This window comes from Ursus maritimus, unplaced genomic scaffold (assembly GCF_017311325.1).
Source record: "Ursus maritimus isolate PB19 unplaced genomic scaffold, ASM1731132v1 scaffold_26, whole genome shotgun sequence".
Taxonomy (NCBI): domain Eukaryota; kingdom Metazoa; phylum Chordata; class Mammalia; order Carnivora; family Ursidae; genus Ursus; species Ursus maritimus.
In genome coordinates, this window is record NW_024425119.1 from 3495716 (window position 1) to 3521811 (window position 26096).

General features: G+C 39.0%; 1 protein-coding gene across 1 annotated transcript in view; it reads left to right on the top strand.

Annotated features, from left to right (window-relative positions):
- Nucleotides 1-13926, top strand: part of KDM5A (lysine demethylase 5A) — a 99426-nt gene extending 85500 nt beyond the window's left edge. The window contains exons 26-28 of the mRNA XM_008704845.2: nt 1-194; nt 2533-2943; nt 9383-13926. The exon at nt 1-194 is cut by the window's left edge and continues 39 nt beyond it. Coding sequence (XP_008703067.1) covers nt 1-194; nt 2533-2943; nt 9383-9589 — 812 coding nt within the window. The 3' untranslated portion in view covers nt 9590-13926. The remainder of the gene's footprint in view (nt 195-2532; nt 2944-9382) is intronic.
- The last annotated feature ends 12170 nt before the right edge of the window (nt 13927-26096 follow it).

Consider the following 26096-nt stretch of genomic DNA (forward strand, 5'->3'; position numbering starts at 1 on the left):
GGAAGAGCCCTTTGGTGCCCCGAAGTTTGGAACCGCCAGTGTTAGAGTTGTCACCTGGAGCTAAAGCCCAGCTGGAAGAACTTATGATGGTTGGCGATCTCCTAGAAGTATCTCTGGATGAGACTCAGCACATATGGCGGATTTTGCAGGCCACACACCCACCCTCTGAAGACAGATTCCTGCATATCATGGAGGCAAGGATTTAAAGCTTACTAAAACAGTGGTTTTAAAATTTTTTAGAATGCCTTGGTTCTTCGGAGGTGCCACAAATGCCAGGATTGGGATGGCTGAGTGGGTAGTACTGTGGCTACCCTCCTTTTCCGTTAAGCCAAATGTAGTTCTGCTTTATGGTCTTTTTGCGATTTTATGTAGTATTTTGGGGAAAAATACCAAACGCCATTTCTACTAAAAAGAAAGGAGGGTACTGAAAACTCCCAGTTTTTCTCCTAAGGAAGGAACAGCTTCCTTAGCGCATACTCCCCCTGTTGAAAGGCCCAAAAGAGAAGGCAGAATAAAATACAGTGGTTAAAAAAAAGAAGCAAAGGAAGGATTAAATGGAGGGGGGACAAGAGGGAAGGGTTAAGTAGAAAGCAGATTGGGGTGGGAGAGTCCACGTGTTCGTGTGTTAATACTTAAATAGCAGTTTGTAGTTTATACAGTGTATTTTTATATCCATGATCTCATTCGATCCTCAGCATAAATAATCCTGAATGTGGGAGAGAGGAAAGGATAGACCTATTTCTACATATGAAGAAATTAAGCGTCAGAGAGGTGGAAACTTGCCTAGGTCACACATTTAGTAAAAACAGTGAGACCTGGATTCCAACTCTGGCATTTGACTCCTAGTATTCTCTTCATTATTCTTTTCCATCACTTACTTTGACGGAGTGATACAGTGTCACTGACAGTTGATACAGATACACTTGGCAGATGACAGCTTTTGGTTTGAAATTCAGATCAAAGGTAGACTGATTTAGATAGTGTTTTCCAAAATACAGGGGGTTTTCTTCACATCCATTATCTCACCTGATCTTCTTTATTTTACACATAAGCAAACACAAACTATTGAGAGGGTAAATATATAGTTCGAGATGTGATAGACTTAAGACGTTTACAATGCAGCGTTCTGCGTTCTGCAGTTTCTTAGGTTCCTGTCAAAGATTTTTTAGTCTCAAATATGTCACAAAATGAATTCTCAAGTGGTATTTCTTAAGTAATTATCAAGCTTATGTTTTTTAGTATTTCTTTTTCTACCTCCTCCTTGTTCTTTCTGTTGCTAGACATACTTTTACCTTTAAAAATTTTTAATGCTGGGTCACCTGGGTGGCTCAGTCGGTTAAGTGGCCCGACTGTTGTTTTCAGCTCAGGTTGTGATCTCAGGGCTGTGGGGTCGAGCATCGCGCTGGGCTCTGTGCTCAGCAGGAAGTCTGCTTGGGATTCGCTTCCTCTGCCCCTCTCCCCATTTGCATGCACTCCCTCTCTCTCTCTCTCTCTCTCAAATAAATAAAGTCTTTTTAAAAATTAAAAAAAAATTTTAATGTTTATTACATTGTCACGTAGTAGAAATTGGAACAACATTAGAAAATTGAAAAATAAGGGGTGCCTGGGTGGCACAGCGGTTAAGCGCCTGCCTTCGGCTCAGGGCGTGATCCCGGCGTTCCGGGATCGAGCCCCACATCAGGCTCCTCCACTATGAGCCTGCTTCTTCCTCTCCCACTCCCCCTGCTTGTGTTCCCTCTCTCGCTGGCTGTCTCTATCTCTGTCAAATAAATAAATAAAATCTTAAAAAAAAAAAAAAAGAAAAAGAAAATTGAAAAATAAGGTTTTTTTTTGCCACATCACCTATTCTCTAGCCCATGCCAAAGTCACTGCATGTCTTTTGTAATGAGATCATGGATACAATTTTTGTTTTGCCAACAATTTTAATAACTTCTTAGCCATCGGGAATTTATTAATTGTGAGTTAATCAAGAACTGTAGCAGTGGTAAATGAAGACCAGAACTGTTATGTAATTCCGTGCACATTTAGTACTTTTAGCTTTATATGTATGTTTTATCTCAGTTAGAAGTGCTACACACTATATTAATATATGCTGACAATGATGTTTTTTCCTTAGTAACCTAAAGTCAGATGTTTTCTACAGGCTTGCCATTATTTTTTGTTATCATTGAATATTATATTTGCTTTCTTAAAATGTCTTTTAAATATCTTTAGAACATTTATTGCGGTATAATGTACCCAACATAGAATTTACCATTTTAATCCATTTTAAGTATACAATTCGCTTGTATTAATGGCATGTCCAGTGTTACACAACTATTGCCACTGTCCATTTCTAGAACTTTGAATCATCCCAAACAGCACCTCTGTACCCACTTAACAATGAGTCCCATTTTCTCCTTCCCTGAGCCCCCGGTAAACTCTGTTCTCCTTTCTGTTTCTATGACATTGTCTGTTCAGGGTACCTCCCACAAGAGAATAAAACCTTTCTTAAATGTCTTGCTTTAAAATTCTAATTTTGTATTGTTGAAGGATGACAGCATGGAAGAGAAACCATTAAAAATAAAAGGAAAAGACTCTTCAGAGAAGAAACGGAAACGGAAGCTAGAAAAAGTAGAACAGCTTTTTGGAGAAGGAAAACAGAAGTCCAAGGAGTTAAAGAAAATGGATAAACCTAAAAAGAAGAAATTAAAACTAAGTGCAGAAAAATCAAAGGAGCTGAATAAACTGGCCAAGAAACTGGCAAAAGAAGAAGAGAGAAAGAAAAAGAAAGAGAAGGCTGCTGCAGCCAAAGTTGACCTTGTGAAAGAGACTACTGAAAAGAAGAGAGAGAAAAAGGTGCTGGACATCCCCTCAAAGTATGACTGGTCCGGAGCGGAGGAGTCCGATGACGAAAATGCTGTGTGTGCAGCACAGAACTGCCAGAGGCCCTGCAAGGACAAGGTGAGCTCTTAACTGTATACACCCCCCTGTGAGAGAGGCCAAGGAGCAGAAGTCTCGAGACAGAAGCCTGATGTAATGAGAATCTGGTTTTGATTGCAGCATTTGGGGTCCCAGCAGAATATGTTTTCTGCAGTTTCTATAAACTGTTTTAAATTATGAGGCTCTTAGTTCAGTGTGCTTAATGGAAGAAATGTTGTGCTTTAAAAATCATGTACTTGGTGAACGTAATGAGACCAGAGCAGAGAGAAGCTATGTGATAACCTTGGGTAGACGTGCATTTCACATGCGGTTGGCATAGCTGGCTTCAGTGTAGTTCTTTTTAGTCCTTTTGCCTTCTCTGTAGGGTGACTCAGAGAACTAAATACCTTGTCAGTTAGTCACAGTGGCCTCAAAATGTTCTGAGCCAGTATTTTAAGAGCTCTGGCAAATTGCATTATGATTTTTGTTCTCAAGACCTAAAACTAAGGGGTTAAATCTTCCCTTTTGGTCTGTGTCTTACCCACACTCAGGCCTATGTGCACTCTTCTAAACGGAATAAGATTTTTATCAAATAACTTGCAAAAAATAATTAAGACCTTTAAAGATATTATTTTAAAAGTTTCAGCCCTAACTTTAAGTATAGTAATTACATGATGGCCATTCTTTAGGTAATACTGATGTTATGAACTTCTGAAACAGATGGATAGACTTTATGAAAAATACTAGTTCATTCAGTGACTGGAGACGTCTGTTATGGTTCCCATCAAGATTATTAGTAAATTCATAGTTTTAATTTTATTATGCTCACTATACCACTTGATATTTAAAATTTTAATACCTCCTCAATTTGAATATATGAACAGAATAAATATAACTGCATCATTATTCCCTTACTTCCCTCCTCAGTCAAATACTTGTTAGAGCTTGAAGAGGTCACCTTGTCCAGGCTCTTCATTTTACAATTGATGAAACCAGGACTCAGTGAAGATAAATGATGTGACCAAAGTCACAGTGCTAAGTCGTGCAAAGCCAAAAGTAAAACCATGGTTTCCTGGCTCCCAGACCAGGTTTTCTCCACTAATATCCCCACTCCACGGATAATTAAGATGTAAGCACAAAAACACATTCCAAAACTAAATGACGCTTATATTTAAATTATACTTATTTAATGTTTTCCACTCATTTTTGGAAAATGAATATATTTTGGTAAGACACGTATCCCCATAGTCTAACCTTCCAAGGATAATACCTATACGTATTTTAGTGTGTTTCCTTCTAGTCCTTTTCCATATAGTTGATTTTATATCATGCCATACTATCTACTCACTTGTGTATCTTTATTGATTACATAACTATGTTTCTATTTTATAAAGTATTTTTAAAGTATTTTAGTAGCTACATTATATGTGTGTGTGTGTTTCTTTCATTTTGAATTTATTCTCATCAGAATTTGTTCATTAAAGAGGCCGATGAAAGGTTAACTGTTTCTCTTTGGGTACTGAAGTATTGGCAACTTAGTGTTGGCAAAACTTTCTCCCTTTGTTTCTCTTTTAACTGATTTTATGGTGGTTTCAGACTGGCAGCAAGAAGTGGTATTTCTTTTTCAGGCTTTCCTGTCATCCTTTCTACAATGTTTATATCCATCATGAACCTTTTGCTTTTTCTTTTTTCACCTTTTCACTTAGTAATCTTTCTCCTCTCCTCTACTCAGCGTTTTAAATATCGGTCAGGTCATCTGTTATCTTCCTGGAGCATATAAACACTACAGGCAGTTTTTTTTTCTCATCTGCTATAAAATTGTTAAATTAACACATGCCCTGCCTACTCTGGGGTTATGAGAATAAGAGGAGATAGTCTATATGGAAGCACTTGCTAACAAAATTCAGTGTTAAAATGTGATGGTTATTTTTAAGTGAGTCCTAAGATTTGCTCCTAACATTAAAAGTATTTTTTTAAAACTTGCAAAGTTGTTTTAATAGAACAAAGGGAGACTTAGCTGAACATTCAGAGAAAATGTTTCAAACTGTTAAAACACATACAAAAGTGAGTAAAGTATGCCTTAACCTGTCATCATCCTACATAAAAGAAACTTAGTAAATGTTGTATTTCTGTGATGTATTTAATTTTAAACAAATTATTCCAGATTGTAAACATTTTGCCCATCATTGCTGTTTCACAATATTTAATGGTTCTCCAAGTTTGTTTTCAGCACTAATTTTACTAAATAAAAGGTATATTTCTTTAACTGCTTTTGTAAAAGGATTTTACAACTTTCTCAACTTGAAGTATAGTATTTCTCTAAGAAAACCAATTGATGCATGACACACGTCTTCAGAACAAAATGATGATAAAAGAATGTTTTAGAGAAGTCTATGTTCTTTAAATATAGACTTTATTATGTTTAAATATAATATTTTTTGCTCATGCAGCAAAAAATAACTTCTAGGGTTCATTCATATTTAGGTAAATATACATTTACCATTTTTCTAACCAGTAATTACTATTACTTTTTCCCCAAAACATGCAGATTGAGAAAACTTTGAAGGGCTACATAAACATACCGAGGCTCAGTTTCAAGATGTTTTAGAAAGAGGAAAGAAAAATATTATCAGAATAGTGTCATAAAGGGTTTAAAAAAAAACAAAACTGTCTCTTCCATCATTATCAAATTAACTTCAAGGTGAAATTAATTTAAAAAACAATAATGAAGAAAAAATAATAAGAACTATTTTCAAAAAAATGAGTTTTAAGGTTCAGAATCTTTTTCTCCCTGAGGTCTGCCCCTTTCAATCTTACTGTTCCCAAGAGTCAAACAAGTTAACTTGAAGGAGCAAATTCTTTCAAGCTAACATTTAAGTAAAATTTTTTTCTGTATTGGAATAAATACCTAATCATCTTATTTAGGAAAATAGCCTTTTTCCCACCTTTTCTTTACCCTCTTCCTGTGGGCCTTTTCCTTACCCATTACTATTTACATAAGAAGTTTGGGATGGTAAATAGAGATTAAGTTCATAAACCAATATCTCTCACTTCTATTGTTAGTCATTCTAATTTTAAAAGATTTTCATGGTGATGTCTTGGCCACAGTATTTGTGTTATTAGTTCATATCTCTTTTTAAAAGCACAGATAATCAAAGGTTGGATTACCCTGAATGAGTGTGTAACACACACACACAAATTATGGTGATGTGGAGATAGGCTAACCAACTGTTCCGATTTGCCTGGACTTTCCTAATTTTAGCACTGAAATTCCTGTGTCTTGGGAAATATCAATCTTGGACTGGCTAGGAAGGTTGGTCACTTAATGTTGAGAGCATCAAAAAAATACACATAAGGATTCTGAACATTGTTATATCGTATCATTGTGTAAATTGTTTTAATTTTTCATATCTGGTTTTTGCAAGGAACCTTGGTGCAGTAGAGGTTGAATGCCAAAATAACAAAAGCTCAGGGGGGGAACTAAGCTAAGAATATCACTAAATCTCCAGGCTTTCTTTTTTTCCCTAGTGCAGTAATATGCTCTGTGAAGTGAACAAGATGAACTATGCCAGATATTTTTAAGTGTAAATATGAAACCATATAGCAAAACGTGAAATACCAAATTAACATTATTTCTTGTATTTAACATATTTCTCTTTCAAAATTTCCCCAAATCTAATTGGTAACTTATTTGTACTATACTTCTGAATCTCTTATCCATTGATATTTGAACAACTCATACCTGTGAGGTTTTTTAATAATTATTTTTGTGATTTGATAAGTAGATCTCTTGAAAATAATGAAAGGGGGAGTGACTATTAGAACTTAATATGCAGTTAACCACATTCTGTGTTCTCGAGTCTTCAGGCACTAATACAGTCTGTTGCCCCTTTGTCAGAATCATCAGTGGTTTCAGTTGACATTGCAAACTTCAGTTTGCTTTGTGATCCAGTGGCCTTTTCAAACAAAAGCAGCAGTTGAGCTGGATTGTTAGTACGTAAATGTGGTAAAAAGATACTAGTAAGGGAAGGACTGTTTTTTTTTCCCCTGCTAGATTATTGGGGTGAATTGTTATATAATCTGTAGGCTGGGATAGAATCTGCATACTGATGAATATCTCAAGAGAAGTTTATACTTTTTTGGAATGGTGGGAGAGCTAGGCCTAGGAATGGACCTCTAGCCAAAATCACAAAAGAGAACATGTCTTCCTTACTTGAGAGAGATTGATTGATGTAATTTGAGGAAACCTGGAGGCCAGTGAGTGTAGTGCAAAATTAGATTTTAAGAAACATGAAACTACTTTTCTGGGCAGCAAATACTAATAAATTAGGAACTTTCTTAACCTGTGGATTAGCATGACTGAGGACTGGGCTGGATTAAGAGGGTTGGAGGTAGGAGTAGAATTGTCTCTTGGTTCAAACCAGGGTGGCATCATAAAGAGGGTAATATCTCAAATTTGGGCAGCTCAAAGAAAGAGATCATCTTCCCAGTTCTCTTCACCAGCTCCAAATAGCCCAAGCGCTTACCATCAGATTGGCACTTTGTAAATCTTCATAGCTGCAGTACCTATATTTTTAGTTTGTTGCCCAGAAGTCATTTATCTCCCCTGTCTGTCTTTCATGTACTAGTTTGCTGCAATAGGAACATTTTGGTCAATATTCTTTACTACACAGAACGCAGGAGCTAAATATTACATAAACAATTACAGAACAAAAACAGAACTTGTTTTAGGAACGAATTGTTGAATTGCTCTGAATTTACTAGCAAGCAGTATCACACAGTGTCAGGGATGATCAAATTTAGAATATATAAGAATTGCCTAGAATCTCACTGAAAATGTAGGCTTTTGGTTTGTACCCCCAAGATATTCTGAGGCTGTAGGTTTGGGATGGGTCTCAGCTACACTTTTAACAAACCCAACAGGTAATTCTGTGTAAGTGGTTTACACATTTTGAGAAACACTGCTGCAGGCCATTGTTTCAAGGTGCAAAATGATTTTTGTGTAAGATAGGATAATGAGTAGAGCCATGAAACTGATCTTAAAAAATGCCTCCAGTATCCTAGGCAGTGAACTAGCTGTTTTGCCATACATTATTTCATGAGTTCCTCTAAATAATCCTGTAAACAAGATGTTATCTCCATTTTACAGATGAAGAAATTGAGCCTTAATGAGATTAAATTATTGGCCTCAAATGATACGTATCAGAACTTAGAACTTGTGACTGAATTCAGTAGTCTTCATTTTGCACATTATCTCTTCAGTTCTAGAACTCTAGAATAGGAGCAGTGGGAGCAGAAAGATGATTTTGACAAATGATTTTTCCCACACTGTATCACAACCATAAAACCACTGACATGAATATCATCATTTTGATAATTCCTATAGTATTTGGAAACTAATTTTGGAAACTGCTCCCTTTCCCTGAAACTCATTTACCTAGCCAAAAGCTCCTTCCTCTGTTCTTTCTCCTAATCTGCACTGAGGTACCTATTTGATCCTTTCATGGCTCTTGGCTCTGAAAACTGGCGGAGTCAGTGTTGTAAGTGGCTTTGTAAGTTGCCAGTGAGATGATCCACTTTGTACCGGGGAGAGGAAGAGTAGCTCTTTTAATCTTAAGGGTTCTCGTCTGCCATGGCATCAGCTATAAAAACTACCACAGTCACCCTGCAAATACAAAAGCTCCAAATCACCTTATTGTTAACTCTAGGCCCAAGCAAGGCTGAAAGTCACCAAACTACAGTCACTTTCTAGCCTCCTATAATCACAGTATTCTCTGGAGGGTCAAAGTTTGCCTAGTATCTGCCACTGACCTGTCAGTTATACAGACTTCAGTTTGAAACCCCAGAGTGATCTATTGACCTGTGACTTTGACTGTTTTAATTGGTTAATTTGTAAGATTTGACCTCTGATATTTGCTAACTTTTTATAGGGAGTTGTATTTGTAACGGAAGAAGAGAAGAATAAAAAATATTAGTTTTAAAAGTGGCCTATGTGACTGCTTTTCTAAAAAGGTATTTAATGCTCTTAGTACTTTGGCTTATCTCTTTGAAATAAAGCTAATACACAGGATTGCCTTCACATTGTTGTACTCTTCCTTTTTTGATCGATAATTGCATTGTCTTAGAGCCTAGAAATTGTTAATATTAGCTAAAACTACTTGGCTGCTCTATTAGAAGTTCCTTTTTTGTCAAGTTTTTCTCAAACATGTTTCTGCCTCAAAAGGAGCCCTGGGTAATTATGAGGTAATGGAGTACCTAAGAGGCCCAATTTTGTGGATATATTATGGTAAAAATAGAATTTGGGGATATTAACTTCCCAATTTCTGTCTTTAAAAAGTAGCCCCGTAAGAAGTCATTGTCTATCTCTGGACATCCCAGTTATTTGCTATCATTTAAGCCAAGAAGTCTCTTTGGTTTGTTTTTTTTTTCCTAGGCTTAATGTTTATGTAACCTAAACATTCCCCAATCTTGTCTCCTACAGGTAGACTGGGTACAATGTGATGGTGGCTGTGATGAGTGGTTTCATCAAGTTTGTGTGGGTGTATCTCCAGAAATGGCTGAAAATGAAGATTACATCTGTATAAACTGTGCAAAGAAGCAAGGGCCAGATAGCCCAGGTCAAGCACCGCCTCCTTCCTTCATAATGAGCTACAAACTACCAATGGAGGATCTTAAGGAGACCAGTTAGCAGTTGGTGGGTTAGTGTGGGACATGGGGAGAAATGGACCACGTTGAGACCTAGTCATCAAATAGAGTGGTTTAGATCCACTCAGAATGTTGCTTCCAAAGACGAATGGCCTTGAGAGAAAGTCCTCTTAGCTGACTTCCTCTTTGCATGGACTGTGTGACCTACATTCTCTTCAACACATCCATGCAGAGGGTGTCTTTGGTATAGCAGCCAATATTTCAATTTATGTCTCCTCTGAGTATGGTTTGTTACTTTACGGCCAGACATGTGATTGAGCTCTAGATTGCTGGTTGGCATTAATACATTGGTATGCTAGCAAGGCGTGTAGGATGTGGCTTATGGCCAGTTGATATTAGTTAGTGGTGTACAACCTAGGGCAGCACCATCTGGAGGTGCTGATGACTTGGCTCTCCTTAGGACAGTTGGAGAGGAGTGAGAATACCGCTCTCCTCCTACTGTTAACTGGCATATAATGCCCTACCGATACAACAACGGGAGCAGCAGGGCCCAAGTTACGCCTGTTAGTCATGGGATAGTAGCCAGAGTCTAGATCCCAGCTACTTGTGTGTGTTTGTACCAAGAAGAAAACCCCAAGTGAGAGGCAGATCACCTTATCTTCCTAAGGAGAGGAGTATGTCCTCTAGTTCAGAAGTCTGACTAGATTGGATTCTGGGAAGAAGAGCCTTTCTTACTTCAAGTCAAGGAGCCTTTTTTTTTTTTTTTTTTTTGGCTTTAAGAAGTCTTGCTGTCTTGGGTCTGCATTTTAGAGACAAGCAGGTACATGGATCCAGGCTCCTGCAAAAGAAGAGAAGACAAGTCAGAATGTTTTATTGAGACACAGTGATGCATGCTTTTTGGGGAAACCTTCATTCACAAGTATACCAGATACCACCAGGCTTCAGGCATGGCCATGAGCAAGACCAGCAAATAACAGCTTTTTGCCTTGCAGCCCTGACCCCAATGTCTGCTGTTTCCAACACTGGCAATTTCTGATTGTGGCCCACAGCAGATGCTGTTGAATGACACCATGGCTTCATCAGAGAATGGGGGGTTGTAGCACCTCTGGGTGATAAAGTTGTTTTAGTAAATCCATTTTTAAAAAAAGAAAAAAGGACTTGTTTTTACTTTTTTCTAAATGTCTCTGACTACTGACTGTTCTATAAATAGATTATTTTTCCTTTTTTAATATACATATATGAATATATAAATATATATATTTACTGTTACCAGCAGCATATGACAGAGTTTCAGCATCAAAAATCCATTTGGGGGCTTGCTTTCTCTTTTTTGCTTTTTAATAAAGAAACCCCATTCCTTCCTTGTAGTACAAGGAGTTAGCACTTCCTTCTCCATCCTAGCCTGACCAGATTTTCCATGTTGTTTTTGTTCAAATAGATAATTACATTTCCTTTGTGTGTTGGAACTTGTCCCTATCTGTTGGGAAACTTGGTCTTACTATTTCTGTGGTGGCTGTTTTGTTTTGTTTTTGTATGTGACTGTTTGAAACTATGGTGCTGTGTCCTCTTTCCTCCTGTTGTGTTCTCTGTTCTTGTTAAGATGTTAGGTAAGCTGTATGGAAACGTTTATTAGAAGGGGACTCTTTTTTTTTTTTTAAGGACAAAACAAAACAAAACAAAAAAACAACCAAAAAAACCCTAAAAGTAGTGTTTGGTCTTCACTATCCTGTGTCCCTTTGTTTTGGTTAAAAATCTGTGGTTTGACTTAATTCATCAGTTTTCTTTTTAAAAGGGAGGAGCAGGATGGGCCTAGAGAACAGCTTTTTCCTCTTGGCCCCAATCTCTTTTAAAGAAATGTCTTCTAGTAACTAGAAGTGAAATGTACTGTCCAGTTACAGTTTGAGTGGGTATGAGATTTAACTCAAAAGGCATCTTACTACAAAAAGCAAAAGCTTTCCTGTAAAACCCAGTTTCTGTAAATGCATTCTCTATGGTTCATACTACCTAATTTTTAGTCATTCTTCCCTTAATATTATATAACATTTCTAGTGTTTTGACCTGTTAAGAGGTTCTTAAGCATCACTGTGCATGATCTCATCTTAAGTGTGTATATAATTTAAGATTTCAGTGGATGTTGCAAGGTAACTGTTAACCAATTTCGTAAGTTTTCATTTTGCCAATCTATATAAAGACATTACTTAAAAATTTCATCTGGTTGATGTTATAAAAGAAAGCACAATATTTTTTTGCCTTTTCATCTTCTCTGTAAAGATCTTCAAATACTTGTGAGTAAAAAATTGAATGCAATTTTAAGTGATGGCTGCCTGGGTGGAATACATTTTAAAATATTTAATTATTCTTCCTAGTCACCTGTTAACTTTACTCAGCCATCAGTGGAAAGGCATGGAGATGCTGAGAAAGTGGCTAAAGTGTTCTGCGTCCTGGAGTATGGTGGATGGATATAGGTGGCTGCTTAGGGAATAATGATGTCCTTACTATGGTGTTTACCTACTAGAGACGTGAGAGAGAGATGCAAGGCAGTCTGCAGCCATGAGTAGTCCCTGTTTACCTTCTGGTATTTTGAAACGTAAATATATCACTTAGTTGATACTGTGAGCTTTTCTGTATTTATTTGAAAGTCACAGAGGATTTGGTCTAACTTGACCATAGATTTAGACCAAGGCTGAGAAGAACAGATAAGAGAAATTAGTTTAAAAAAATTAAAAAAGGGAGAGGGAGAGGAAGAAAAATGAACATACACAAGTCTCTAATTTTGGAATTAATGAATCTATTTTAAGACATGCTGGTGTCCTAATGTAATATAAAACATTGTTTTCAGTTAGAGGAAATTACTTACAACTTACTCTGTTCTTCTGTGTTGTAACATTTCATAGTAAGACCCAATTTAAAATGTTCCTTTACCCTTCTCTCCAAAGTTGCAAATTTTTCACCATTGGTATTTTAACTTCTATGTTAATTCTATCAAAGGTATTTCTTACTACCTTCATTATAACTATGTTGGGGAAGGTTACAGAAAGAAAAACGAAAAAATGCTATGCAGGTCTTTAATATTCTCAAAGGGCGTAGGTCATTGGAACTATGCAAACCCCCAAGTGTACAGCTGTAGCATTAGTAGTTTGCTTGCTTGTTGGCAGAAGAGGGGACATTTTCTTCCCACAAATGTTTATTTTACTTACTGATAGTTATTGCAACAAAGCCATGTTGAGATTTAGATGCTAAGGCTCCCTTCCTGAGTTGCTGCAAACCACCTTTGCACTGCATGATTCAAATTTGTGCCTCAATAAAATTACAAATTACTGTATGTCATACTTGGAATAATTGAAAAGACAAGCATTAAATCTGTGGTTGCCTACCATGTACTTATTTAATAATCAAATTCTGAGCAAAGGCTAGCAGACCTGTGAGAATAATTTTACCTGTGCTTCACTTCTGTTCTTCTCTGCTTTTGTCTTTGGTGTCCAAAACATGTCAGTTTATTTGTTTTTCTTAATTTTAAGATTCTGGATGCAGTTCAGTGCACGTAAAAGAAATTCCCTGCTTGTCAATATTTTAATTCTGTAGTATGTTTGTGTGAATATCAGCCAGTACTTAAAAATAGGAGGATGAAAGGAGAAATTGAGAAATGCTTTCTTTCAAACGGTGGGACTATCTACTTTTTAAAGGAGAAAGTGACAATTTGGAGTGGGATTTTAAAATTGTAAATTGTGGAAGAATTAAGCTGTTAAAGTCCCACATATAACCAGGTTCAATAAAGGTTTACATATGGAACTAGCTTCATATGTGTGTAGAAAGTTGCTTTTGCATTAGGTCTATTAAGTATAAATTTTAAAAAGCAGGCAACGGATTTGTCTTTTACCTTTTGAACTGCCCCCCCCTTTTTAAATTAAAGCATATCGTTACTTCTTTGGATATGGATGTGCCAAGTGATATTCACAACAGGAGAAGGAAAGAATGGGATGTGAATATATTTTGGAATTGCAGTCTTCTCTTGGCCTGGATCATATCCAGTCACCACTATGCAACGAATGACTTGCACTGGGAAAGGAGGTGCCGGGGTCAGATGTAGCCTGCTTTTACTCTTACCTTTGCAATACTCCAAGATGTCTGAACAGGAATGTCTTTTGTAAACCTCAAGACCCTCTATTGATTATTCTCTTACATATTTATTTACCTGTTAGTGAGACACTTAAATATAATATGGACTCTAATTTACCAGGGTTTTTGGTGGTGCCTTATGAAAAGTATAACTTGATTTTCTTGTTTTTTGAGCATGTTTTCCATTTCTTTTGTTTTCTGAAAGAATATTAGATATGGTTATTTGCATTACATCTGAAAAATAAAAAAAGTTTTGTGTGTGTGCTCAGGTTCCCCCCACTCTGTCATTTACATTGGTGGCAACTCTAAATGGTAACCAAGTAAAGGTCAATTTTGGTAATGAGTATTGATGATCCTGGGGAAACTGGCAAGTATATGAGAGCCACTTTTAACCGGTGCCAAAGCAGTTTCTAATATTGCAATTGCTCTCTATAAAATAAAATACTGGCCTCAAATAATTTGATCAGTGGTATGTTTAGCCTATTCCTGAGAATAGTGTTTTCAGAAAGTGTGAAGTGGCAGAAGTGATTCCCGAAGGTTCCACCTGTCCTCTCTTTTCATCAAGAATCCAGCGATGACCAACAGACATTTCCCCACCTTTGATTCTTGAGCAATTTGTTCCTTGCAGCAAACCAGTAATAGCAGGGAAAACGAGGAAATACTTTATTTTGGCCTCCTAATGCTCTAAACTAGTTCAAACTGCACCTTACTTCAGAGATAGCATTTTATTTTTTAAAGATTTTATTTATTTGACAGAGAGACAGCCAGCGAGAGAGGGAACACAAGCAGGGGGAGTGGGAGAGGAAGAAGCAGGCTCCCAGCGGAGGAGCCCGATGCGGGGCTCGATCCCGGAACACCGGGATCACGCCCTGAGCCGAAGGCAGACGCTTAACGACTGCGCTGCCCGGGCGCCCCCAGAGATAGCATTTTTTACTCATTGCCAGCATTACCAGGTCATGCAGGCATTGCTGAACATGTTAAGTTTCTGCTTTCAGTGAAATTGGCCTCAAATAGGAAATATGTGACTGTGTGTGTGTGTGTGTGTGTTGGTGAGGAAAATTGGTGGGAAGAGGAGAGAGAAAATCTGATTATCTCTTGAATTGGAAAATATTTTTCTTACCAACCAAAAAAGAATACTGAAATTCCATACAGTGATAAATTTTGTTTAAAAATTATGTGGGATCCTCCCAGTTTAGCAAATATTTCAGGGGGCTTTGGCATTGTGGTTGATATGAATAAATTGAAGATCCAGAATCCTGGCCATTAGCCATTAATTGGGAAGTCAACACATGATACAAGGAGAGAAAACAGAAAAGAACACAGAAAAATACTATATTACATGAATAAACTTAGAATGATTTTGGAATTTCTTTATTCTTTTTACCTACTTGTCCCTTAAAGTATATTTCTACACTACTTTTAGTATGAAAGATTTAATTCACATTTCCATCTAGTAAAGTTCCATGAAATTTCTTTACCAAAGATTTTCCCTAACCTTGTCTTTGGAGCTAGGTTGAATATTTTATTAATGGGAAAGAAGGCACCACATGAAGTCTAGAAAATGGCTTAATGGATCCAGCTGGTAAACCTTGTATGAAGGAACCCTGATGAGTTCCCCAGAATATTGGGATGAAGCCAGAATTGTTTGTAGTTAACAAAAACAAATGAACAAAAACTTCAAAAATATGAGGACTTTAGGATTACATAACATAGATTTAGGAATCAAATAAATAATGGGTTTTAGCTCTGTGTATGACCTTATATTAATTTCTTTGAGACTAAGTTTTCTACCATGTGTGGGTTAGTTTGTGTGGATCGAAAGACATTTAAGTTGCAGCCCCTCCCCCTGAGAGAGGGTGAGACAGATGATTTTTAAGGATGTTTTCTACTAGAACTTTTATAGAATTTTGAGAGGAAGATAGAGGGATAATGATAGATCTATTCAGTGCTTCTGTTAGGGAATATACAAACTACTGTGAATATTGTATTTTTAGAAAATATAAATATTAGTCACTTACATATTAGAGCTTACCCGTAATCTCCACTTGGGTCTGAATTTTGCAGTTCATCAAGCGCTTTTATATACCCCAAGACTCATCTCACCACTCTACCCAGTGCCCAACTCTGTGGAGGTAAGGTGATAGTATCAGACACATTTCGACAGACCTAACTATGCCACCCCCTCCTCCTGAATTGGTATTTGGCCTTAGAAATATTTCCCCACCACTCAAAGCGAACGTCCCTTCCCTCTCCATACTAGGCTGCACTGTGCTGAAACCAGTAGGTCACTCACTGGTCTTCAGTCTTAGTAGTCTATTTTAGTCTTCTTTCTGGCCTGACCTCGCCATCCTCTGGAGTTGGAGGCTAAGCTTTGTTGAGACACTAAATGGATTGTCACTCATGCTCTTTGGAACCCAGAACAACAGTTCAAGCACACCTAGTCTTGGTCAGTGCTCAGTGCTTCTATTTATTTTGTCATAGACACATTACTTCAGAGTTCCAGTTGGAACATTAAGGCCGGTTTAGTACGCTTGGCTTTTCATCCCTGTAATTCATTACTGCCATAGAAGTCCGGGGGCGGGGGGGGNGGCGGTGCCTGGGTGGCTCAGTCGGTTAAGCATCTGACTCTTGATCTCAGTCCAAGTATTGATCTCAGGGTTTTTTAAGTTGAAGCCCCGTGTTGGGTGTGGAGCCTACTTAGAAAAAGGAAAAGAAAAGAAAATAAGTGCTAGAAGCCCATCCGGTCATCAGTCCTCTCTCCTTGTATTCCATAGCTATTACCTACTATTCCCAATTCATGTTCCCATTGCTGCCCTTTCTTCCAATTTCTTGCATTATAGAGGGGCACCTGGCTGGCTCAGTTGGCAGAGCATGTGGCTCTCTTGGGGTTGTGAGTTCAAGCCCCATGTTGGGTGGAGAGATTACATAATACATACGTAAGTAAGTAAATAAGATTACATACATACATACATACATACATAAGCAAGCAAGCAAGCATTATAGAGACTAGCTTCCCTATTCCTTTGTGAACTTACCTACTTTTTCATTAAGTGGAACCTGGCTCTCAGCAACACTTATCTGAGGGGTATTTCAAGTTGAAGGCGCTCATTTTCACACTTTACTACTACAAGGTGTGAACCGGTAGGTTGTAAAGGCTGTTGTGCTTGTGTTATTACTGATTTCCATGGCCACACATTGAGGCCTCTGATATGCAGCTGTACTACCATCTATCCTCATTACTGTCATCTCTGGTTATTCTTTTAACATTCATTGAGGACTTTGATGATTCAAGGGCATCTCTGCCTCCAGCCCTACCATTCTTCTGGGCAATATCATTGATCATGGATGACTTTACTGTTTCTGGATCTCCACCTCCAATAATCATTTTAACTCCATTTAGCAAACCAATTCCAAGGCCATAGCTTGGACTCTCAAAAACTAATTTTTGGGGGCACCTGGGTGGCTCAGTCAGTTAAGCATCCGACTCTTGATTTCCCTTCAGGTGGAGATCAGGGTTGTGAGATCGAGCCCTACCTCGGGCTCCCTGCCGGGCGTGGAGCCTGCTTAAGATTCTCTCCCTTTCCCCCTCACCCCCTTCCCTCTCTCTCTCCCCCTCTCTAGAAATAAGTAAAACAATAAAAAAAAAAAAACTTATTTCTGAGATGTTAATGTCTAGGATCCTATTCATACTAGTCTGATTTTTAACATCTTGTCCTTTGATCTCTTCCTCTCGGTATATTTATGACCTTGAGAAACCTCTAGTCGCTCTTTTCTTTCAACCTTCAGTTCGCTCTGATGAGGGAATATACAGACTATATTGAATATTCCACCCTGTTTCTTCTCCATTTAGCATAGACTGCATGGCCTATCACTCACGGTGTTTCCTCATCACTCTGGCCCTGCAGAACCAATTTCTGGATCATCTTAGACATCTGACTTGTTTGCTCGCATGGACTGCTGAATATTACTGAGTACACACCACTGATTGGTAGCACCACAATGACTCAAGTAGGAGGGCTCTCAAAGCCCCAATGGTCCAGCAACCTCTTCTATTTTTAAAGACTACTTCCACTGGGGCGCCTGGGTGGCTCAGTCGTTAAGCAGCTGCGTTCAGCTTGGGTCATGATCCCAGGGTCCTGGGATGGAGTCCCACATGGGACTCCCTGCTCAGTGGGAAGCCTGCTTCTCCCTCTCCCACTCCCCTTGCTTGTGTTCCCTCTCTCGCTGTCTCTCTCTCTCTCAAATAAGTAAAATCTTAAAAAAAATAAAATAAAGACAACTTTCACTGTTGTCACATCCCCACCCACACCTCTTCCCTCAGCAGTGGCCTACCCTCCTAACACCTACTTGAGCAAACTGAAGCTAACAGGAGAGCCCCGAGTTTCCCTGGTCACCTATACCATCAACATCTTAAAGTGGTGTCATCAGAGATGCTTCTCTATATACCCTCTTTGGATGTTCACTTCCAGTTACCACTTAACCACTTTTATTCGGATGTTTCCCAAATCAGTATCACCTGCCCGTGCTTGCTGTCTTTGCTCCTTAATCAACCATCTGGTATTATTTTAATCACTCTAAACTCATTGTGTCAAAAACCAAACTTTTCTTCCCACCCTCAAAACAGTTCCTCTTTCTTTATACCCTCCAAAAGAATAGCTAGGTGCCCAAGCCAAAATTCTGTGAACCCTTCTATATTCTTTCTGACCCCTCCCTTCCTGTATGCAATTATCTCCTCTGTTCCCATTGTGATGCATTCACTCAAGCCCTCCTCAGTTTTCACCTGGATTTCTGCACTAGTCTTTAGTCTGGTCAAGCTAGTTTATCTTGCAAATTACTAGAATGAATTATCTAAAGAGCTAGTCTGTTCAACACATTGTCCTATGAAAAAAAAAACAAAAACAAAAAAACCCCAAACAACCCACATTGTCCTATGGAATCTGCTCCATTTACCCTTCTGAGCTCATCTGTTTCCACACATCCCTCAGTCACTGCTTCAGACACAGATGTTGGTTTCCTAGGCTTTTTCTGGAATGCTCTTCTAGCTCTCTTATTCTCAAGATGCCAGTTTAAATGCTACCTCTTCAGAGGCCCCTTGTTCTCTCACAACAGCTTGTTCTACTCCCTTATGGGACTTGGCAATATATGATTTGTTTATAAGTTCTATGAGGGCAGAAGCTTTGTGTCCTTATCTCTATACCCAGCGACTAGAAGAATCCCCTACATATGGTAAACTTTCAATAAATGACTTGAATGAATGTTGTTTCATGCCTTTGTTCCTCCCCATATATTGTTAATCTCTCAATTTATCGTACTCTATGTTTCGGCTGCCATGCCTTCATCCACATCGTCTCCTATCAACAAAAATTCAACTGAGTAAAGTTGAAGATCTAATTGACCTTATTAAATGATTCATGAGGACAGCATCCTATCTAGCAAGTTAGAGGGGGGCTCTGAGGACCTGTACAAAATGGAAAAATTTTATAGGAAGGATGGTGGGGCAATGAAGTTATTACCAAAACAAAAGAAAGGGTTGTTTCAAACTAGGTCACTTTCCCTTAGGGGGAAGATCAGGAAGTCTCAAGCCACTCCCATATCTTCTTTTGGGGTGGGGGGATAGAGAGGGCCCATGTGACAGAGTACTTTATTGGTGCTCACCAGAAAATTCCCCACTGATTAAGCCTACATCTCTGGGGGAGGCTGAAACTGCAATTAGATTAGGTATTAAGCCCCAGTTTGGTGATCTGGCCTGACATAAGTGACTCCATTTTGGCTATGGTTGTCTTTTGAAAAGTCCTCATTCTTCAAAATTCAGCTCATCCCCAAAACTCTTCTGAGAAGTCTTTCAGATTAATCCTTTCCTCCTAATCTGATTGAGATGTCCTTTCATGGAGCTGAAACCAATGCAGTGGTTCACAAAGTGTGGTCTCTGAATCAGCAGTATCAGCAACACCTGGGAATGTGTTAGAAACGCAAATTCTTGGGCCCTACACCAGACATCCTGAATCAGAAACTTTGGGGCCGGGGCCTACAAACTGCATCTTAACAAGCCCTCCAGGCTGTTGTGATGCTTACCGAAATTTGAGAACCACTAGACTGTATCATAGTCACTGCATTTATATCTCCGGCTTCTAGTAAAGTGCCTAGAACAAGTTTATTGTAAAGATCTTCCTTATAAAGAACTAAAATCCATCTTCCTGTAGCCTCATACATCAGTCCTGATTCTTTTGAGGATATGAAAAACTAGTTCAGCTGCCTCTGGCAGCCTTTCAATATTTGACAATGACCATTATTTCTACCTCCCTACTCCTCATCGTCAGTCTTCTGGCTTAATATTAATTCTCTCTCCCGTGCTATGACTTTGAGTCTCTTCAAACTCAAACTCACTGGATTTATCTGAACAAAGTCCAACTTCATACCTATCTTAAATATATATTCAGAGCATCCTTTTAGCTTTCAAGCCACAATTCTAAAGGTGAAACTGTAGTGTCGCCCCAACACAATGGAGTTCGTGATGACTGTGACTAGCATTCCATGTGCACAGGTGGATATGTACACTGGAAACCAGAGCTGGTCTGAAGCTCTGTATGTTCCCTATCTCACAGAATCTGACCTTGGTAACATTAATTTCTCCTGTAACTGAATTGGTGGTTCTCAGCCCTGGTAGCACATTGGAATCATCTGGAGAGATTTGGAAAGCCATCCCTGCCCCGCCCATCCCAAACCACTTGAATCAGAGTGTCTCGAAGTAGAGCCCAAGCGTCGGTATTTTTTTTTGAACAGCTTTTTTTGAGATATAATACCATAAAATTCACTTGTTTTATTTTATGAATCAAAGATTCTTAATCAACTTACCGAATTGTGCGACTGGCAGCACAATCTAACTTTAGAATGTTTCCATCACCCCAGAAAGAAGCTTCATGCCTCTTCCAAGTCATCCCACCTCCACTTCCAACCCCAGACAGCCATGAGTCTACTTAGGTCTCTCTAGCTTTGCCTTTTCTAAACTCAAGCATTAGGATTAAAAAAAAAAGGTTTCCAAGTGATTTTAATAACGCAGCCAAAGGTTGAGAACCACAGTTCTAAATGCATTATAGGGAGACCTAATGATTTTTAAGAGCTGCATATAATAAGGATATTTCACATATTTTTATGTGTGTGCCTCCCACCTATGCCAGTGTATTCACCCATCACTAGTATGAAAAGATCATTTATTTGAATGGAACTCAATAGACCATTCTATTATTTTCCTTTTATACCTCTTAGAATCATAATTAAAATTGCTGGGACGCCTGGGTGGCTTAGTTGGTTAAGCGTCACCTTTGGCTCAGGTCATGATCCCAGGGTCCTGGGTTGGAGCCTCACAGTGGGGTCCTCGCTCATCGAGGAGCCTGCTTCTCCCTCTGTCTGCCGCTCCCCGTGCTTGTGCACGCTCTCTCCCTCTCTCCCTCTGGCAAATAAATGAATAATCTTAAAAAAAATTGCCTCCCATGCTCTCCTCAAACTATTTTAAAACATGCCTAGTCTGCTTTTATCCCTTTTTCTTGTAAATTACCACTTCTTGTAAATAGAAGTGATCTCAGGAGCATTCTCCCTGAGATAATGTCTCCAGAAATGACTGCAGCATACTGGTATTGATCCCATCCATGAAGTTGTTTTCCTTTCAGTATCTTTCACATTGGTGTTTTTTCACTAAATATTTTCTGTTTAACTTCTCCGCCAAATATAGATTGTTGCACTAATATTCCCAAAATGTTTGGGGGAAAATATATTTCCATGTTTGTTTGTTTTTTTAATAGTACAGGGGCGCCTGGGTGGCTCAGTCGGTTAAGTGTCCGACTCTTGATTTCAGCTCAGGTCGTGATCTCAGGGTTGTGAGATCAAGCCCTGCATCGGGCTCTGCACTTGGCATCGTCTGCTTCTCCCTTTCCCTCTGTTCTTCCCCAACGCCTATCTCTCCAATAAATAAATAAATAAATAAATAAATAAATAATCTTTACAAAAATTAAAAAAAATAAAAAATAGTACGTGCACATTTGTTTAAGAAAAATACTAAGAATAAATGAAAAATGACCCTCCACTAAAAAAGGACCACTGTTAAGATTTAACCAGATTCACTTTCTGACAGCTATCTGTGCATATTTTATGTAGGCATATATACAAATATGTACACCTTTACATAAATGAGGTCACACTCTGCTGCTTTGTAACTTGCTTCTTTTACTTAATAAGAGTATTTGTATAAGACAAAAATACAGATTTGTATTCTTTTTAATGGCTCTATAGTTTTGCATTAAATAGACTCAATGATTTTTAAAAAGTTATGTATAATGAGGACATTACTTCTTTGTCTTGTGTTGCAAATTTTTGATCACTTTGTTATTAGCCTTTTATTCTTACTATTTTTTACTTTATGAAAGTTATTTTTTTATGATGTAAACTTCTTTAATTTTATAATTCCTGGTTTTCCTGACATTCTTAGAATGACTTCTACAAGATAATAAAAATACCTCTGTGATTTTGCTTAATATTTCTAGTTTTATTCTCTGTGCTAAATTTTTGTTCCATCCTGAATTAATTGGTGTGAGGAATGAGAAGTTTCTTTAGATTATTCCTCTGTTGACTAAGTTTCTTAAGTTTCTTACAGCGTACTCATCCACTCTTCAAAGTATTTGAGCAGCGGCCTTGCATTTCTAGGCATATGGAAACATAGTCATTCCCAAACCTCTGATACTCAAACGTGACTCCTTACGTGGGTTCATACTGGCTGCTGTGGATCAGTAATAGCCCAGATTTAGCAGTTGAGAACAACACACAGTCATCACCTCACAACTCCTGCGGGTCAGGAGTCAGGGCAAGGTGTTGCCGTTCTTCTGCTTCTGGGTCTCACAAGGCTGTCGTCAAGGTGGTGTTTGAGGTTGTCTCATCTGAAGCTTGGCTGGGGAAGAATCCCTCCCAAGTGCAAGTGGTTGTTGGGGCATTTAGTTCATGTGGGTCATCAGACTAAAGGCCTCTGTTTTTGTTGGCTGCTGGCCAGAAGCCATCCCAAGTGCTTTGGTGCATGAGTTTTTCCAGCCTGGCCACTTGTTTCCTCAAAGCCAGCAAGGGAGAGAGTTTACTAGCAAGACCGATGTTACAGTCTTTTTTTTTTTTTTTTAAAGATTTTATTTATTTGTCAGAGAAAGAGCACAAGCAGGGGGAGCAAGCAGGCTCCCCGCTCAGCAGGGACCCCGATGCGGGGCTCAATCCCAGCACCCTGGGATCACGACCTGTGCTGAAGGCAGACGCTTAACTGACTGAGCCACCCAGACACCCCACGGATGTCACAGTCTTATATAATCATGTACACCTAATCACACATATCCTGTCACCTTTGCTGTATTCTGTTGGTTAGAAGTAACGGGCCCTATTCATGCTCCAGGGGAGAAGATCACAGAGGGATACCAAGGGGCAGTGATTGGAGGGGGCACCTTACAGTCTGTCTGTCACACACTCGGTGAGCGTGAGTGATATGCTGCATCAGACTGAAGTGCCTGAGAAAAGAAGCTGAATTCCTGAGGCTTAGCAATATTCACAATTTCCGTACTTTCCTATTCAAGTTAGATTGAGAAAGAAAAGTATAATGGCGTTGTTTTTCTAATGTTCATAAGAAAGAAAAGCAGTAACTTTTTTCACTTGGGCTCACCTTCTATAAGACTGCTGCAATTTGGGGTAATTACAATTGCCCTTTGGCCAATCCCCTCCTGCATTCAGTGGAACAAATCTTTTCTGCTTCTTAGAGAAATAGAAATCTCCAAATCTCATCACGTCTATTCCTATGTGTTCTGAGTTACTTGACCCTCTGGTAGTTCTCTTCTGAACACATTCCAAATTGCTCCTATCCTTTTTAATGTCTATGCAAAGCATTCTTTTAATCTTCAAGCTATAATTCTGGAGGAAGGCATCAAATCTCCTTGGATTTCTTCATTCATAAGATTCACAGTATGCATAGCTAAGAGTCTGCAAATTTGCTTCCTCTCCATACATTTTCTTGTCTTCTGTAGCCTCATGCTTTTGGAGGCTGTGAGCAAAAATTGCTGTACTTGCCATTCCTAATTTTCATTCACAAATATGGAAATGTGAGGATTCCCTCCTCATTGAAATTACACTCTTATCTTTCCTGTGTATCCTGAGAGTTTCTATTTTGTTCCTCGGGATGGTTTAGTTGGGAGTTTCCTAAACTGATTTCTTGATAGGGGGTAATAAAAGATAGGAGACAAGGGACTAGAAGCAGAAATGAGTTTTAAAGGTTCTCATCCCAAGTTTGTTAACTAGTAGTAATTTCTTCCCCAGGTAGTAAGATTTCCATCTCTGTTACCGATGGGTGATTCCTATATATCTACTTGCCTATAGACCTTTTTATGCCTCAGCAAGGACATGAGTCAGTGCTGGCTTTGTGTGTTGTGTTATAGTTCTTTTCTGTGATATATTTAATATTCTGCTTTAAGTTCTGTTTATATATGCACATATATACATATATCTTAAGTCATGTCTTAGAATGACATAGCCCTAACATTTCCAAATGTCAACTTTTTCATGCTCCTGCTGCCAATGCAATAGCATCTAAATCATTTCTAAAACGTGGTTAGGGGCGCCTGGGTGGCTCAGTCGTTAAGCGTCTGCCTTTGGCTCAGGGCGTGATCCTAGCATTCTGGGATTGAGCCCCACATCGGGCTCCTCCGCTATGAGCCTGCTTCTTCCTCTCCCACTCCCCCTGCTTGTGTTCCCTCTCTCACTGGCTGTCTCTCTCTCTCTCTGTCAAATAAATAAATAAAATCTTAAAAAATAAATAAATAAAACATGGTTAATGCATGAAAATGTGTCTGGGAATATCGTGTATAGATAGCTTAGTGCCACCTTGCGTTTTCTAATATTACTAATTAAGCTACCATTGTACAATAAACATTTGTTTACCAAGCAAACTTTGTCTGGTTTGTGGGATGTGTTAAGACGATGGGAGATGACGAATGGACGGGTGGAGGGAGAAGGAGATACTGTGCTGAGTTCACATGAAATTGCCAGGTTTGAAGGTGTTTCTTGGTTAAGCTGTGTTTTTCCATAGTTGTATCTGCACCCTCTCTGCTTTGCAGAGATCTTGGACTTCTGCCTTCCAGGTTATCCATTGTTCCCATCACACTGAAATTTGCTCTTCCCTCATTCTGCATTTATGCCCTTCCTTTTTGCCTCCTCTGAGCACCTGCCATTGGTCACCTGGTAGGACTTAACACCCAAGTCCAACAGTCACTTCTTTTTCTTTTTTTTTTTAAAGATTTTATTTATTTATTTGACAGAGAGAGAGACAGCCAGTGAGAGAGGGAACACAAGCAGGGGGAGTGGGAGAGGCAGAAGCAGACTCCCAGCAGAGCAGGGAGCCCAATGCGGGGCTCGATCCCAGGACCCTGAGCCAAAGGCAGAGGCTTAACGACTGAGCCATCCAGGCTCCCCCCAATAGTCACTTCTTTAGGCTTCTGCTTCTTAGTTTGCTGGTATGTATGTGGAGTTCCTCCATTGCAGGATTTCTTGATCGGTGGAAACCAAGAATTGAGTCTGCAATGCAGAGGCACTTTGAAGCAGGCACACCCCAAACCAGTCAACGGCAATAGGGCATGTGGAGTCATGGTGAAGTTTTGGGCACTCCAGCTTGACAGAGATGTTAAGAGCCTGGAGAGCACCCAGAAGACAGCAGTGAAAACAGTGGGTGCAGTAAGGAAGGAGAACTCTTAGAAAAGACAAAAGGATTTGTGATTATTTATCTTGGAGAAGAAAAGGCTGAGGGTGGCTTTTGAAAAGAGTTTCAAATATAAAGCCAGCTGTAGTAATCTTCCCTGAGAATGGACTGAGAAGGAAGATAACTGCACGAAGAGGATTTGGGCTACAGAGGTTTTACTTGTGCTGCCCATTAGAATCATCTGGGGAGCTTTTTAAAAAGAGTCAGTGGCCCAGGGGTGCCTGGGTGGCTCAGTTGGTTAAGCATCTGACTCCAGCTCAGGTCGTGATCTCGGGGTCCTCGGACGGAGCCCTGCATCAGGCTTCCTGCTCAGCAGGGAATCTGCTTCTCCCTCTGCCTCTGCCCCTCCCCCTACTCGTGTGCACTTGAGTTCTTGCTTTCTCTTTCAAAAAAATTAAATCTGAAAAAAAAAGTCAATGGCTAAGCTGCACTTCAGAAAAATGAAATCAGCATCTTTAGGGCTGGGAGCCAAGCGTCAGTAATTTTAAAAATGTTTTCTAGGTGATTCCAATGGTCAAACAAGGTAAGAGTGAAGATAGAAGCTCCTTACCTGCTAAGAGTGATGTGATTTGGGAGGGGACTCTGAGTGGAGTGTGTGGTCTTCCTATGTGGAAATGGTTTAAGTGAGTAATAGACCCTTAGCTTCTTGGGCTGTAGGTAGATAGATACA